The sequence below is a fragment of the Rattus norvegicus genome, chromosome 2, assembly GCF_021556685.1.
Source record: "Rattus norvegicus strain SHRSP/BbbUtx chromosome 2, alternate assembly SHRSP_T2T, whole genome shotgun sequence".
Classification (NCBI taxonomy): Eukaryota; Metazoa; Chordata; class Mammalia; order Rodentia; family Muridae; genus Rattus; species Rattus norvegicus.
The window spans coordinates 6,131,164-6,148,002 of NC_141535.1; the positions used below are offsets into that span (position 1 = coordinate 6,131,164).

Genomic DNA, 16,839 nt, shown 5'->3' on the forward strand with positions numbered 1-16,839 from the left:
TGGGAGAATTGGGCTCCGATGATGCCATGTAGTCTTGGTTTCTGTTGCTTGGCTTCCTGCGCTTGCCTCTTGCCATCAGATAATCTCTAGTGTTACTTTGTTCTGGTATTTCTGACAGTGGCTAGACTGTCCTATAAGCCTGTGTGTCAGGAGTGCTGTAGACCTGTTTTACTGTTTTCTTTCAGCCAGTTATGGGGACAGAGTGTTCTGCTTTCGTGCCTGTAGTTTTTCCTCTGTACAGGTCTTCAGCTGTTCCTGTGGGCCTGTGTCTTGAGTTCACCAGGCAGGTCACTTGCAGCATACAAGTTGGTGTTACCTGTGGTCCCGAGGCTCAAGTTCGCTCGCGGGGTGCTGCCCACGGGCTCTCTGCGGCGGCAGCTACCAGGAAGACCTGTGCCGCCCCTTCTGGGAGCTTCAGTGCACCAGGGTTCCAGATGGCCTTTGGTGTTTTCCTCTGGCGTCTGAGATGTGTGTGCAGAGAGCAGTCTCTTCTGGTTTCCCAGGCTTGTCTGCCTCTCTGAAGGTTTAGCTCTTCCTCCCACGGGATTTGGGTTCAGAGAACTGTTTATCCGGTCTGTTTCCTTCAGGTTCCTGGTGGTGTCTCAGGCAGGGGTCCTGCCGCTCCTGGGCCCTCCCCCACGGGAGCCCAGAGGGGTTATATAGTTTCCTCTTGGGCCAGGGATGTGGCCAGGGGTGGGCAGTGTTGGTGGTCTCTTCTGCTCTGCAGCCTCAGGAGTGCCCACCTTACCAGGCGGTGGGTGAGGTCTCTTTCCCACGGGGTCTGGGAGCAGAGAGCTGCTGCGGGTCGGGGTCCGAGGGTGTGGGACTTCCGGTAAGCACAGGACGTGCCCGGTCCTAGAGGAATTCTGCCTCTGTGTGTCCCGATGTATAGCTGGGTCTTGAGGTAGAACTATTCCTAATCTTCTGAGAAGTCGCCAATTATTAATTAGTGAAAATTACTAAAATTTATTATATATAGAAAAACATTTTAATATTTCACAATGATTTGAAATATCCTCATTAACAATGCAAAGAATTTTTTTGTGCCCAACACTGGGGTTTTGTTCGATAATCTATATGCCTCTTGTGGGCATTGTCAACTCAAGTGGGCATAACTTTATTTAAGCTACACACAGATACTGCTATGAAACTGTGTCTCCTAAAAATGGCTGCACAAATAAGACCTGAATAATGATGGAATCAATAGACATTCTAATATGCTAGAAGGAATAATTTCAAGGTATCCCACTCCTAGACAAAGAGCTATAAGCAATGATAAGTGCTGAGAGGAGAAACTTGCCTCTCTCAGAGTTGACCTCCCTACTCAGTTGCCCAATATGAAATGGTCAACTCTGAAATCATAGACACAAACAACAAAAAAATTCGGCTTTATGTTTCTATAAACAAATATGCTGTTTTGTCATAATTCCACATTTACTTTTAAAAATGACAAACTTGAACAAGCTTGTCCAAGTGAACTCAAATTATTACTATTTTTTAGTTTCAGATTCAAGAAAATGTAAAGTTTTTCCTTTCTCTATTACCTTAACAAATAGCATTAAAATTCTAATGAAGTAATGTGGTCTCTGTGTGTGCATGCATGTATGGATACATGTATTAATGTGTCTGCATGTATATTTACAGCATGTATTTGCATACATGCTTATAATCATATGTATGTGCATGTGTGTACTTGTGTATACGTATGTGTACATGTGTGTGTGCATGTGTGTATTTGATGTGTAAATTGTATAAGTGTGTATGCATGCATGCATGCTTCTAGACATGTGTGTAAGTGCAATGCATCATTAAAAATTCTTTGTCTTCATCAACTACTTTTTAAATCATCTTTCTTGTTATTTGGGAATTAACCTTGTACCCAATATTTCTGCCGCTTTCTGAAGTCCCAATTTGACTTTGAGTCTTCTGTTCATCTCTTTGCCACTCCCAGATGTTTCTAGTCTCATTGCTCAAAACAAACATGGAAAAGGAAACCTAAGGAATGCTAGGAATTTTTTAAAAATGATGAGGCTATGGATATTCACAAGGTGATACAAAATTGGAAGGCTTAGGATTCTAAGAACTAGAATGTTGCTCAATTGTAGAGAAGAGTGAAAGTCAGAGAGGAGATACACAGATTAACAGAGGCACAGACCATTGGAAGAATAATCAGTTTGCAGCACCACTAATGCTAACAGCACCTGGAGATCTACTGAGCAGTCCAAAAGAACCCAGTTAGTATTGGGCAATAAGAACATTCCTTCCTTCTTGGCAAGAGGTTAGAAGGTACATAAGCCTTTAGATTTTAAATCTTTATCACTTCACTATTCATGCTTTGAATTTGCCAGCAGAAACCAGTATAGATGCTCGATTAAAGACAAATGGCTAAAGTAGTTTTTTTTTTTTTAAGAACTTTCTTTGTATGTTGACTTTTATATAAGTTGGGATTTTGGTTATGGAAATGAGGTCCCCAAATGACAGACAATAGGAACTATGGCACAGCTAGCACTGCCTAGTACTCATCACATATCTCAAAGGTGTATGTGTAGCTATCTGTTTAGTTATCCAAGAATTTCCTTGGGATTTCAAAGAATTTTAGGTGGGGTATGCAAATAGGTTTTTTATACCGATATTAATTCATATACTGAAAATTTTGCTTATTAACTATGAATATAAAACATAGCATACCTGCTTTGGGAGCCACTAAGTGTACATAAATGGAAAATACCCACAATTGAGGAACAAAATAAATTGTCACATAAATTTGTTATAATAAAACTTTGCTCCAGAACCTAGACAAAAGTCAAGATTGCTGAGTTGCAGATTCATTACACATCAGAATAAGCTACTTCTGGGAAGCAGGGAGAAAAATCAAGCCTGCCAACTTTTGCCCTAGGCATCTCAACCCTGTCAGATTTCCCATCTGTCTCAGCTACTAAACATCATATTGTTCACAGAGAAGAGAAACTCAGAGGTCACTCTTGGTTGAATACACCTTTTCACCCTAGCTGTCATTTAGCATGATGTTGGTGCTTATAAGTTCAGAATCTATTGTTAATTGAGATGGCTAATTGTAAACGTCAACTTGAAAGAATCTAAAATCACCTGGAAAGTGAGCTGCAATGAGGAATTTTCTATATTAAATTGGTCTTTGGTTATGTCTGCATGGGGGTGCTTATCTTCACTGCATTAATCAAAGTGGAAAGATCCACCCATTCTCAGTAACTCCATTAACTAGGTGGAGGGTTCTGAACTGTGTAAGAGTGGGGAAAGCACTTCGCAAAAGCATTAGAAGTTTTAAAACTCAGTCCTTGGGGTTTACTGGACAGTGAACCTTAGCAGGATGCTAATCTGTCGGGACTCCTAGACGAAGATGAATAACAATCAGGAGACCTTCTGAGCCAAAGCTGTGTGACCTGTGTCAAGCACAGAATGAGCAGACATCCTGTGAGTCCACAGGAGCCACTGTGGTGTCCAGGGTTACAGAACTGTCCTGCCAATTCTTCATGTTGTTTTTTGTTCTCTCATGTTCTTGGATCCTCAGACCTCCCCTGAACAACTGTAGTTGATGTTCCCACAAAGCCTCCAAATATATGGTTTTTCAGTAATCTAGAAAAAAAAAGAGTGGGGAAAGCAATCAGAGTATAAGCTCACATTATTATCTAGTTTCTCTCAGTTTCTTGATTGTAGGTGCAAAGTCCTGACATCTTGATTTACCTACAATGGTGGGTTGTAACCTAGATATGTAAGTTGATTTTATCACAGGGCTCTCAAATTTGGGCTAAAGATATTTTAATCTTAGTAAATACTTAAATCACCCTAAATTACAGTTTTTCCACATTAAAAAAATGATTGTAACAGTAGCTTTCTTGCATATTTTTATGAGACTAAACCAATGTAGGAGGAGTAAGGACTGAGATATTACTTAGTTTACTTCTATCAGCACTACAAATTATCAGACAGAAAGGACTAGAACATCATTAGTTACCATTCTAAATGCCTAACAGCAAACCAGTAAAAAAAAATGCTGCACAGATTTATAGGCATGTCACTGTCTCAATGCACCTGATTTCAACAGGAACAGAAATGACATAAGCTAGAAACACAAGAACAGAGTACTTCCTCTTGATGTAAGTCTCTTCATTCTCTCTTGAAGTTGTGTTTCTTATAGTTTTTTAAATATGACTGTGGTTCAATCAAGAGAAACAGCTCAATGAAAGATTTACTTTTCCTTCACATTCATTTCTCATAAAGCCATTGATTCATTCATAATACTATTGAGGTACTATGTATTACAACGTTATGAGAGAATTTAAACAATATCATATACCCTACCAAAATTCAATAGAGAATAGATAATTAAGTAGAAATCCTAAACTAATATTTTTTCTTTTCCTGAAATATGCAAGAAATTTAAGTCTTCTTGAAATTATTTGCATCACATATTTCTGAACATAATCTATGCCCATATATTGTGGAAAGCCGTAATAAAATGTCAATTGTTAAGCGAATTTGATTCATGTATATCAATAGACATTCCTAGATGCTCAATATAAGAATCATCTAACATGTTCTAAGTCACACAAATTAAATCGTATTAGGATTTATGTTCAGAGTATCAGTATTTGAATGCTACCAAGTAACTATACTATACAGAGATTAAATATATATGATTCAGATTTAAAATACTATGAAGTGTATGGTTTAGGTTGGCTGTTACATTTTTCTAAAATGTGGCAGTTGCAAGGTTGCTACTTTTCTTGAAAGTTGGTGGCTATATTTAGTTAATCTAAACTATTGCATATTTATTTTGTTATCTAGTTCTCCAGAATGTAAACCCAATAAGAATAAAGTAGGTGTATGGAGTGGTCACTGTGACATTATTCTCAGCGTGCCTGGCTAGTTTGAAGCAAATGTCTCTACAAAACTGTAATGATACATACCCTAAATCCAGCTGTGAACATTCTTTAGAAGGAAAAATATATCTTACCATCCAGATGCAAAACATGGATTCAATATTGAAGCTCCAGAAATTATTGTGAGCTACATTACTGCTTGTGCAAGGGACAACCCTGCTCATACTATATGAGCAAATACTTGCTTTCACCTTATGATCATCTTCCTAATCGACTCTGGGGGAGTTATATGTGTATAATTTTCTTTCAAGAATCACTCTGTCTTTCCTCTCTGTTCAGTGGCATTTTCTCTAATTGATTTAGCCTAATGGTAGAAATTAATCTCAGGCTGAAGACTGTCCATTTGAAATGGAAGAAAATGAAAAAAAGGGAGGGTGATAGGAAACAAAAATGGAGAAGAAGAAGAAGAAGAAGAAAAAGAAGAAGAGAATAGTGATTTCAAAAGTCAAGGAAAAAGAGGAGGAGGCTGAAGAGTAGGAGGAACAGGAGGCCTTCAGTAGAGTAGGGATAAACACATGTAATGGCTGTTTAGAGTTTCTTAAGAGAGTGGAGCATATTTGTTAAAGTTTCTAGATTGCTGGTTACTATATCATGTCAGAGTCAGAACTAGGAGAGAAGAAAACAAAACAAGTGTACGAAGCATAGAACACTACTGTTCATGTAACAAGCTCCCTGAAAAAAAATGGCCTCCAATGATTTGCACACAAAAGCCAAATAGATGGTTTTACTAAAGCAACAATGGACACTGATACCCGTATATCCAGGAGGACAGTGCTTCTAAAATTAGTCTGAAAAATACTATTCTATGAGAACCCAAGATGTTGTGGCCACTAGCACTTAAACACTTATGGTGAACCAAATCTTGTTCTAAGCAATGGGCATTATTTGGTTATTTGGTCACATTCAGTTTTCATAAATAGTAAGAAGTATTATTCCTCTGACTTACTGAGGAGGACATTGCAGTGTCAGGAGCTGTCATAAGTAATGGTGCTTGTAAGCAGAGAAAAAAATTTCTCATTCAGCTTCTCAAAATATTATACATCAATCAATTACACTTGATAGAACCTAGAAGCCCAGGAGATCTGAGTTAAAGCTTTGATTCTATCATACTAACTATGATAACCCAGTGGCAAGCCTTCGTGTGACTTAGTTTACTTGTCTATAAAATGGGAAGAGTAATAATGTTGTGGTGAAAGGCTTTATGAAAATAATAAATACCATTATTATGATAGCCTAGAAATCATGGCTAATATGGGCATGATACAAACCTTCCTTATGAAGTTATGAAGTAGAAATGAAGTAAGAGTGTTATCACTTAATCACACACAGAATCAGAGGCATCAGGAGAACAAGGTGGCAGGATAAGCATCTTACAAATTAAACACTATCTCCTACCACTATTTTCTTTATGTGCTTTATCATCTGACTGTTGGATGTTAAATACCCTGGCATCTACCTTCCCACTGCATATTTCCACAGCATTTTGAAAATATAGAACAAGAGTTGTATCTGTTTGCAATGTGCTTAGATCAAGTAGCATTCTGGGGGCTCCCACTATTCTTTATTCCACACAGAAATGAAATGCTATGTGTTCAAAAATGAAAATCTTGAACCAAGTTAAGATGTGTGAATAGATGGCTTTGTATGTCAGTGAACTGTGATTCAAAAAACTAGGAAAGGGATATGAGAGTGATGTTCCCAAATTAGGCACACAACTTAGGGAGTAAAATCATTGCCACATTAAACATGCCTCCCTAACCACACAACACTCCCTATTCCAGGACCTGACCAATTCTTGTATAACAAACTGGGATGTAATGAGAGATCTATATTCTCAGTAAAAATAATGATTATCTTCTAGAACAAGGTTACAAGTATGTTATGTGCCATAACTCCATCAGGTAAGTAACTATTACACCCCATATTATTAATGAGGAAAGTAAAACAGAGAAATGATGGAAGGAACTGAATGCTGCCAGAGAGTAAGTAGCAGAGTTGGGAATCAGATCCATTTGACCTATGTGTTTGCTTTTATCCATGTGTCTAATGCTTTCAAAAGGATGTTCAGCTAGAGTTTGGGCAGTGTTTATTGGATGATGTCAGCCTTTCTATCAATTCTTATCTAGTTATGCATACAAAATTATAACCATTGTTTTCTTTTTCAATAAACAAAAAAAATAGAAAAGAAGCTGAATCATCAGCCATTGCATTCCACATGTGCTTCACACCCACTTGTTTCCTGTGGTTTCAATGGCAAGTAATATTTCTGCCATGTGTTGGTATAGACTCAACCTGGACAGCTAGTTGAGGCCAGATTGCCAGAAGACTATAAATAGCTTTAACCTGCCCTGTCTATTCCACTACCATCTCTCCCTGCTCCATAAGCAAATCCATCTCTTTTTCATTCACTTTGGACATACGTGTGCTTGTTTGGACTGCTATTTTTCTCTCTTCCTTGCTGTGAGTAAAGAGCTAAGGCTACAGTGGCTTGATAGGAATAGTATAGGAAAGAGTCTAGGAGATGTCTGTATACATAGATGCTCACAGGTGAAAGAGGGACACCATAATGAAATGGATAGGTCAAGTATGAAAGAAAAACAATTCTCATATATTTGGTTTTTTATATATTACCTGAGCTTTTAAAGAAAATTCAGAAAACCAGAATTTGGTGAGTCCTGCTTAATTTAAGCATGAACTAACTTAGAATTTTTAAAGTTATTGTTCAGTGGATTGACTCAGCCCTAGAACTGTTATTTTCTTTATTGATTTTTAATGATTAGTGAGTCTCAAGAGAATAGAACAAATAAAAGTGTCTGAAAACCAACTCACCTAGATATGAGTGTCTCCTGAGAGGCTCTGCCAGAACCCTACTGATACAGATGAGGGTGCTTGAAGCTAACCATTGGACTGAACAAAGGGACCCCAATGGAGGAGTTGGAGAAAAGACTGACAGAGCTGAAGTGGTTTGCAACACCATAGGAAGAACAACAATATCAATCAACCAGATACCACTACCAGAGCTCGCAAGGACTAAACCACCAACCAATGAGTACACATTGAGGGACCCATGGCTCCAGCCACATATGTAGCAGAGGATGGCGTTGTCCAGCAACAACAGGAGGAAAAGCCCTTGGTCCTGTGAAAGCTTGTTCCCCAATGTAGGGGATGCCAGGGCATTGAGATGGGAGTGGGTGGGTGGAGTGAGAGCATCCTCATAGAAGAAGGGAGAGGGGTAAGTCGGTATGGGAGAGGGAAGAAAGGAAATGTAAATACATAAAATATCCAAGAAAAATAAAATAAAAAAAGAAAATATTTTATTCACAAACACATGTTTTACACCAAAGTCCAGGTCTTCTTAAAATGGTTTAAATCTGTTAAAAATAAAATTCATATTATATCATGCAAGTTAATTATTTTGACACTAATAATGTCTTTTAAATATCAAATGATTGCTCTGGAGAGATCAGCTAGCCTCACAATCAAAAATATGAATATTAAACGATGTGTAAATGTGTGAAATGTAGGAAGGAAGATATTAAAAATGGTAAAGTGGTTTGTGAAAATTTTTAATTCTCTTTTTCTCATTAAAGAGCATTGTGATTATTATTTACATTTCTTTTTATTTATTTATTTATTTATTTATTTATTTATTTTTATTAACGTATTTCTTATTTACATTTCGACTGTTATTCCCTTTCCCGGGTTATTTACATTTCTAAACATGTTTTCTTTTATTATTACAGGGACCCACCCAATTCCTTTGAGTAATTGACCTTACCTTATCTAGTGCTGTATCTTCAAGTCAGTAAAGAATTCTCTCCTCTCATCTAAAAACAAACAAACAAAAAAATTCAGTGTTGGTCACATGATCTATACCTGACAAATAACAATTCTAAAATGCCCCACTCAAGGACAGACATTTCATTTTTCTCTAGGTCTGCAGTATTGAATGTGGAAGGAGGTTTTCTGGGGTTAGGGTAAAAGGCCTGAACGTCTAACATGTTTGTGTTATTAAGTCAAAAATGTGATCCTAAAAGTACTGGACATATGTATACTTTACTCTCTAGAAGAGCTTGAAAACAGCTGTAGAAGTACAGGATTTCAAAGGTAGAGGGAAGGAGAAAGAAACAGAAAAAAAGAATGATTGCAAATGAGAGGCAAAGTGAGAACAAGAGGATTCATTGCTGGCATATATGTGGTCTCTGCTTCAGATTCCGCCTTGGCTTCTGTTGATGCTAGATTATAACTGGTATGCCAAATAAATCCTTTCCTCCTCCAAGCTGCTTTTGGTAAATATTATATCACAGCCACAGAGAAGTAATCTAGAAGACTGAGTGAAGATGCAAATGTGTAACTGATATTTAAATATAACATAAAACTAGGAGCAAATCACTTGGTAATAAAATAAAAAAATTAAATATTTTATAATGTTGAAACTCAGTAAAGGAAAAAATCTTAAATTCACTCTTAACCCTTCTCTTATATACTCAGATCAAAAATATAATTTGAAAGCAGCACAATGAACATAAAGAATCTAGTCGACCATTAGTTGAGTAAGAAAAAAGAAAATAAATTCTACTTAAACTCCTGTGACAAAACAGAATAAAGGCAAAATTCCTGCTTTGACCAGCACAAAATTTTGCCAGTTATGCATGTCATATTTCATTCTGCATATGTATTTTTAAAAATTATATCAGAAGTAGCCCATTCCTGATTAACAGGAATGTAAGAACAATAAAAAGGCAAGGAATGTTTAATATAGAATAGAAAAGAAGTCATCAAGACATAATAATCTATGTTTAAACAATGAAGACCTTGAGTTATCAAAAGAAGTCCTACTGAATTTGTCAGTATTGTCCTACAAGGCAATATTAAAATCTGTGTCCCCACCGAGAAAGAAAAAAAAAAAAGAAAAGAAGTAAAAGAAAAGAAAAGCTTTGTAACTATTTGCACCAATTCAAACCAAAGATGGGAGACTTGTTAGGAGGCTCACACAGGAGTGTCATTTGGAAAAAGTTTTGTTAACTACTACCAGTGCTTTTCAAACTCTAATTATGTTAGAAACATCAAGAGCTAGATAAAAGTACAGTAGTTTCTGGGGTTCTGGTAAAGGCCTGGATGTTTAATTAAGCTCCCAAGTGATACCTGTAATGCTGATGTGTAGACCACACTTTGGGACGCAAAGAACCTTTTAACTGATTTTCAGAGATAATAGCCAATAGTTCTCTGAGAGGAACTGAGAAAAGAGAAAGGTAAGAGTTTTACTTGTTCACACTAGTACTTGAGAACAAAGGTGTCAGGAGCACTTCCTGGAAGGAAGGGATATGATGAAAATACAGTCAGTAAATGCACATCTTTGAAGAATCTGTTCTAAAGAAAGAAAAAGTTTTACTAAATGTTTGTATATAAAATAAATAGAATAATCCATTCTCATTAGAAAAGGTCCATTATTTTTCAACAATAGAACTTAAGAGTGCTTATTAGTTCCATTTTAATAATTATACATTAAATTCAAGAGTATAAGTATTGGTCTAATTTATTCAACAAAAGTCCTTCAGAATTATTAACCTACTCTAAACCTTTTCCTGCACAAGCTTTGCCTTGTTATTCTACCATTTATACAGACCAGTTCTTTCCAACTGGCTGAATCATCAGTATCTCTCTTCCTTGGGGAATGGCAGGGAAGCAGTGTCTGTAACTAAAACAAGCAGAAAAGAGTTCTACCACACAGATATTAATTTAGCAACTTACTCTAAGCATACCCCTTTCTGTCATGTAGCAACAATCCCACCAGGCACAGTATCACTTGGTGTTTCCAATATCAGTCTTCTCATATGTTAAATGCTTCTAATTCTGCTATTTGTGATAAAGCTGGTAATCTCCATACTTTTTCAATTTATGCATTCAATATTATTTTATACTACTCTCTATATAAAATCAGGTGGATACTGAATCTCTAAATTTCCTCACATGGAATTATGATAGTTAATTTGACAACGGAACATTATATTATTTTAAATCAACCAAAGGCTACAATTTTTGGCTAGTTTTAGAATCATTTCATTCTCTACTTTATAAATATATTTCATTCTTTTAGCATCAAAAGTATGAAAAATTTATTTGCTATTAAAGCATACCATAATAGAGATACAGTTTGGTATAGTGTCTGAATTATTCTCTTTTCTATACAAACTAATAAGCTCAAAATTTTATTAAAGTATTTTCTTGAAAAATGGCATATTAACTTCAAATATAAAACTCAAGATAAGTTGTCTTGATAGGATTATACTCATTTATTGATTTTAAGTTATCTACATTCAATTTTCATATTATTAAAATATTGCAATTATTATTAATTATTTCAATTATTAAAATATATTCTTATTATAACTGCATCCTATAAGGAAATTATCTTCCAAAAGTTCTACACAAGAAGTACCCAAATTTCTCCAGTCTGTCCCAGTGTACCACATAAATATTATTTTCTAGGCTAAAAACCCACTAATGAAATATTACTTCTAAAATATATTTTGTTCCAAAACACCTTCTGCTTTAATTATAGAGTTAGCACCCATAGTTATAGTTATTACCCATAGCAAATGTTTAAACCTACACAGTATTAGGAAATATTAAATTATTCTATTGCCATTCCTTTTATTTATAAATAATATTGTGTTTTGCTACCCAGCCTTAACTGAAGCCATCCTCCTCCCTCAACATTCTTAGTTATTTCTGAAAATCTTGGAATACTATTATTCCAAGGCTGCAGATGTTATTTTTGGCTGTCCAGTTTGTACTAAACAAACTGCATATTATGTCAGGCTGCATATTTAACTTTATAGTAGCAAAAGTCTTTATAAATTTGCTTTCTGAGGCCAAATAGATGTTGTGATCTACGGGAACGTATTTCTTCTTTCACACTAACCTTGCACTTGTTACTTTTCCAAATATCCAATAAGTTGTTAACTGAATCTCTGAGCATTGGGAGCAGTCACAATGGGCATGCCACAGTAGAAACACGGTTCTATTCAGTATCCGAATTATTCCCTTCTCTATAAAAACCAGCAAGATTAAGATGTTACTAAAAGAATTAAGGGCTAGAGAGACAGCTGTAGCACAAATAAAAATCTGAGTTTAGATCCCAGAAACAGTTTCTTGAAAGGGCCCAGTTTAACATCAGGACTATGAAGAACAGAAACAAGGGGATCGCTAGGGTTTGCTGACTGACAGTCTAACACAGGTTCAGTGAGAGACCTTGTCTCAAGAGAAATAAGGCAAAAAGTGATAGAATAGGATACCCAGCTTTGTTTTCTGGTCTCTGAGCATACATGAAGGTATACACAAATACAAGTGGGCACAACCTTCCCACACACACATATGCCTTAGCACTAATGACTCCCACTCCCCTCCATACACACATACACCTTAGCACTACTGAACCTCTATCATGTCTTGTCTTGTTTACATATAGTGGAAAACATCTCTTAATTCTTTTCTCTGTTTATCCTAGTGCCCTTTCCAGTGACCTTCCTTTTCTCGCTCTATCCCATCTTCCCCCATACTCCAACTCCTTCCCTTCCCTCTTAGAAGGTTAAAGATTTTTTTTTTTTTCAGAAAAAAATACATCTCTGCATTTCTTTTCCTTGCCAAAGCAGTCCGGTGAACAAGATGCACATAGTAACCACCATGGACCCCATTATACTCCCATCAAGGCTTCCTATTTTGCTGTTCAAAAGTAGGAAAGACCCAGGTCAAACATAAAGCTGCTGAGAGCTGGCCAGGGCAGCAAAGACTCTTGCACAGAGGCACTGAGGCTGTCGCTGTTCAGACCTCGGTGCTGAATATTAAAGTCTCTAGCCTGTTCAATCCCTCCAAATCCAGATAGAGCCCATCAAGGCAGTGTGAATGCTGTCTCGAAGGTGGGCATAGGGACATTTTCTTATTCTCCTTCTAAGAGCAATCTCTATTTCACAAAGGTTTAATGTGAAAGTGCTGGCACAACTTTAAGTCAACGCCAAAGCTGAAATCTCCAGTGAGGGAAAAATAGAAAGTTCTGGGTTAATGAAACTTGCCCCTCTCTTCCCTGAGTCAATATAAAAGCCTTTGGGGCTTCAAACCTTCTGGTTGAAAACTTAAAACACGTCTCTATTTTAAAAACTCGTGTTGCTAATCAATCAATCAATCCCCTTACTGAGTTGAATTTTAGAAATTGTTTTAGTGGTGTTCAGAAGCAAGAGAAGAGGATTTACGAGGGATTTAAAACACACTATGAAAACGTTGTGTAGTACTTAAAACGAGGAAATACTTATTTTCTTAGGTGATTTGAAACAATGCATCAGGTAACTTTCCTCCTCTGCCCCCAGCCTGGCAGATTGAAAGATTAAAGCTCAACTCTAGTTTTTGTCTGTTTTATAGCAAATGCTGATACTCAAGGGCCATTATAAGAATCCTATCCTTATTCATCATCACCAGGTATGTTCATAGGAGATATAAAGTAATAGAGAAAATTAATGGAAGGTGGGGGTGGGAAGAAGGGAGTGAGGGATAAGTGCTTTCTGCCTTAGAGTCTTGGTAGTTAAATTCAAATGAGGCGGTTCTCTTTGAAGAATGGAGATGTTTCTCATTTAAGAACAGATAGCAGAACTGACTGATCAGTTTTGTGCTTTTTTTTGTTTGTTTGTTTGATTGATTAATTTTGTTTTGTTTTGTTTTTGTTTTGTTTTTTTCCTTTTCTTAATCCTTCCCTGCCTATTTTAGTCACTTCTCCACCCCGCCGCGAATACCATCCAGTTCCCAGTCTAGGTAGATCTGACGTCAAGAGATGGCTTTCGTCGATTTGACGTGTAAACATTCATTTCTATTCTGGCTGGGAAGGCTGGGGCTCCTCTCAGCCAGGAGACTGAAGTGCTTCAGTGAGCGCTGGCTCATCGCCGCCCAGCCTCTCCCAGGGAGCCTCCTAGCTCTAGTAAAGCAACCCAGAGCCAGGAGCAGTGTGCAGGGTGGAAAGGTCTAGCCTAGCTGGTGTGTTTCTGATCTTGCTTCTTTTCTCTCAGCCCTTCCTACTTGTGCGAGCCATGAAGCAAAGAGGTTGGACTCTGCAGTGTACTGCTTTCACCCTCTTTTGCGTTTGGTGTGCACTGAACAGTGTAAAAGCGAAGAGGCAGTTTGTCAATGAATGGGCGGCGGAGATACATGGAGGGCCAGAAGCTGCTTCTGCCATTGCCGAAGAGCTGGGCTATGACCTCTTGGGTCAGGTAAGAGTTTTCACTTTTGAGAAACTTTCTGGGGCTTAAGGACGCTGGTAGGGACGAAGTGCAGACTCCCGAGAAGGAGCCTCAGATTGCACTACCCCGCGCCCAGTGTCGCAAGCAGCTAGGAGAATCTCCCTCAATCCCCCTCCCCTCCGCGCGCGCGCTTTTACAGGGGAAATGCTTGCATTATTTATTGTTTGGGCTGGGCGCCACTAAACAAGAGGAAGCTACCCCAGCTCAGCCGACCCAGTTCTCTCTGTTGTCGTCTCTAAATTTGAAATCTGCTTCCTCGAGGTTTGGAAAATAAAATAAAAATCCCTCTGCGTTTGTTCAGGGAACTTGAGGTGCACACGGGAGTCTCACCTACCTTGGAAAAGGGAGTGCGCTCGGTCCCCCTGGGACACAGGCAGCTTGTGTCCAGAGCCGGCGCTTTCCTTCTTTTCAATATGGCAGCACCAGCTCCCAGTTCTGAAAACAGGGGCCAGCCAAGCAGCCTCTGAGATGCCTGTATGTGAGGGCACGCCCAGCTGCTGGGATTAGTAACTCAGAGATCAGTTGGTGGTGGTGGTGGTGGTGGTGGTGGTGGTGGTGGTGGTGGTGGTGGTTCAGAGTCTGTAGCGGAAACAGGAAGAGGGTTAGGTAAGGGAAAGCATCGCCAATGGGGGAATTCAGGCTTTTTCCTTCTTACTTGGGAAGTCTGAGCTTCCTAACTTTGCATGGCCAGTGTCTTAGCAGGGTCTGGTTGCAGAAATGACTGTGAGGAAAGGATCTCTTTCCTTCTTGTTCTTCAGCCAAGTGAGCAAATATATCCTGGGGTGTTCGGGTTATGAAATAAACTGATATTTGTCCAAGTGTATGCTGAATTAACAGGCAGGTGGGGAGGGCGCACAGAAGTGGGAGCCTGCTTGGGCAGAGTGGTCCCAAAGGGGAATCCTAGAGGGTGCGAGTTCTAATCTGGGCATTTCTTTCCATTAAAGCCCTGACCCTTGCCAGGGAGATTGTCCACAGTTAAGCAGGGAAGGAGGGAATAAAGAGTTGTAAAACATTTTGGCGCCTTTTCTATTCTGGAGGTGGTGATTGAGACTCTGAAGTCATGGATGAGTAATCTGTGTAGGCGGTGTCTATTCCATACATCAAATCCACTAGGAAATAAGCCTTCTCTAGCCAGAGGCTTCATTCTCTAACTCCGTGAGCTAAATGATCTTGAAAGGCCCAGCATGAAACTCAATAAAATTCCCAGAGTCTTTCTGAACACTTTCAGGCTGTGCCTTAGGGACTAAAGAATAAAAGGAGGAAAAGAAATGCTAAGGATGGTGGATTAGAAATAAATAATTGCAACCGAATGAAATTTCTGTAAGAGATGTTGTAGTTGGTGGTTTAAGTCAGCTTTTATTTTTTTATTTTTTATTTTTTGATAGAAGGAGAAAAGGGTAGAAGGGAATTTGGGAGGCCTGAAAGAAAGCTACTAGATATCTTATCTAATCTAAAGCTATTAGATATCTTATCTAATACACAAGAATTGAGGAGAAAAGTCTGGGGCTGTCAGAATAATATGGTGAGTGGGATTGGAGAAGGCCCTTTAGATATAGAAAACAGGTTATAGGGGAAACAGAAACAAAGCTGCTTTGTATTATTTGGTTATTGTTTGCATTTCTTGAGCATTTGGGGACCAAAGAGAGAGAGAATAGCTGTTGGAATTTTCTTGGTGGGTAATATAAGCACCATGGAAATTTGTTTGTTCTGAGTGGGAGAGGTGATATCTAGTCAACAGCCTGGTATGTGTGACTGGAAAAGAAAATATAAGATTCTCCTCCTCCACATGTCACACATTAGCATCACACACACATCTAAACCTAGACCGCTATGTATATTTTTTTTCAAAATAAACTAGCTTCCCTCTAGTCATTTTTTGTTAAAATGCCATATTCAATAACAAAATAATAATTTCAAAGAATAATGATTTGTAAATGACTAATGGTGCTTTCCCGGTTTGGCTTCCTTCCCATTTTGTCCAGCATTCTAAAATCACACTATGGCAAGCATCCTAACATTATAGCCTCATGACAAAGCTAGGAAGAGGACAGAGACAAGGAGCAGAGGTAGCTGGTGGTAGAAACAGAGCTGTGCAATCCTAACCTTGTCTCATGGCTTTTGACTTGTCCTCCCAGATCCAGCTACAGCTCTCAGGAGATTCTCAGCCCAAGGCTCTGTTTTGGAAACGAGCCTCAGCATTTCTACAGAAAGTGATTTTCTCAGTTATGAAAACTAGCAACTTAGAGAACATCTATTTTCTTTGAAACAGTACAATCATTAATCTCTTAATTAAAAAAAGCATTAAAAGATTTAGTCAATTAACATTTTATACTGTTTTGTGTAAAAAACAAGCAATAGTTCTAAATGAACCAGAGGATATAATCACCAAAGAAGTATACATAGCCTAAGGTGAGGCCCCTGTCTGAATACAGTACACTTCCTGAAAGCATTGAACTTCTAAAAACCAGAATCACCAATAATGGCTGATGACATTAATCACAATTGATTCAAACACTTTATATCTACAATATCTTATTTTAACTGAATGTTAAATTTATTTTATTAAATTTTTTAAAATCTGAATAGATTTTCTTGTATACCACAAATCATTGTTTCCTGCAGGATATGTTTGTTTAAAT

At 37.9% G+C, this 16,839-nt stretch overlaps 1 protein-coding gene and 1 long non-coding RNA gene across 2 annotated transcripts in view; one reads left to right on the top strand and one right to left on the bottom strand.

The window, feature by feature from the left end:
* Positions 1-965: 965 nt before the first annotated feature.
* LOC147995945 (uncharacterized) lies at positions 966-14,772 on the bottom strand. Its single transcript, XR_015673386.1, has 3 exons — positions 14,535-14,772; positions 8,695-8,743; positions 966-3,609 (listed from the first exon to the last, which is right to left on the bottom strand). It is a non-coding gene; the product is annotated as an uncharacterized LOC147995945 (long non-coding RNA).
* The window catches only part of Pcsk1 (proprotein convertase subtilisin/kexin type 1), a 46,940-nt gene continuing 43,872 nt past the window's right edge, over positions 13,772-16,839 (top strand). The window contains 1 exon segment of the mRNA NM_017091.2: positions 13,772-14,170. Coding sequence (NP_058787.1) covers positions 13,991-14,170 — 180 coding nt within the window. The 5' untranslated portion in view covers positions 13,772-13,990.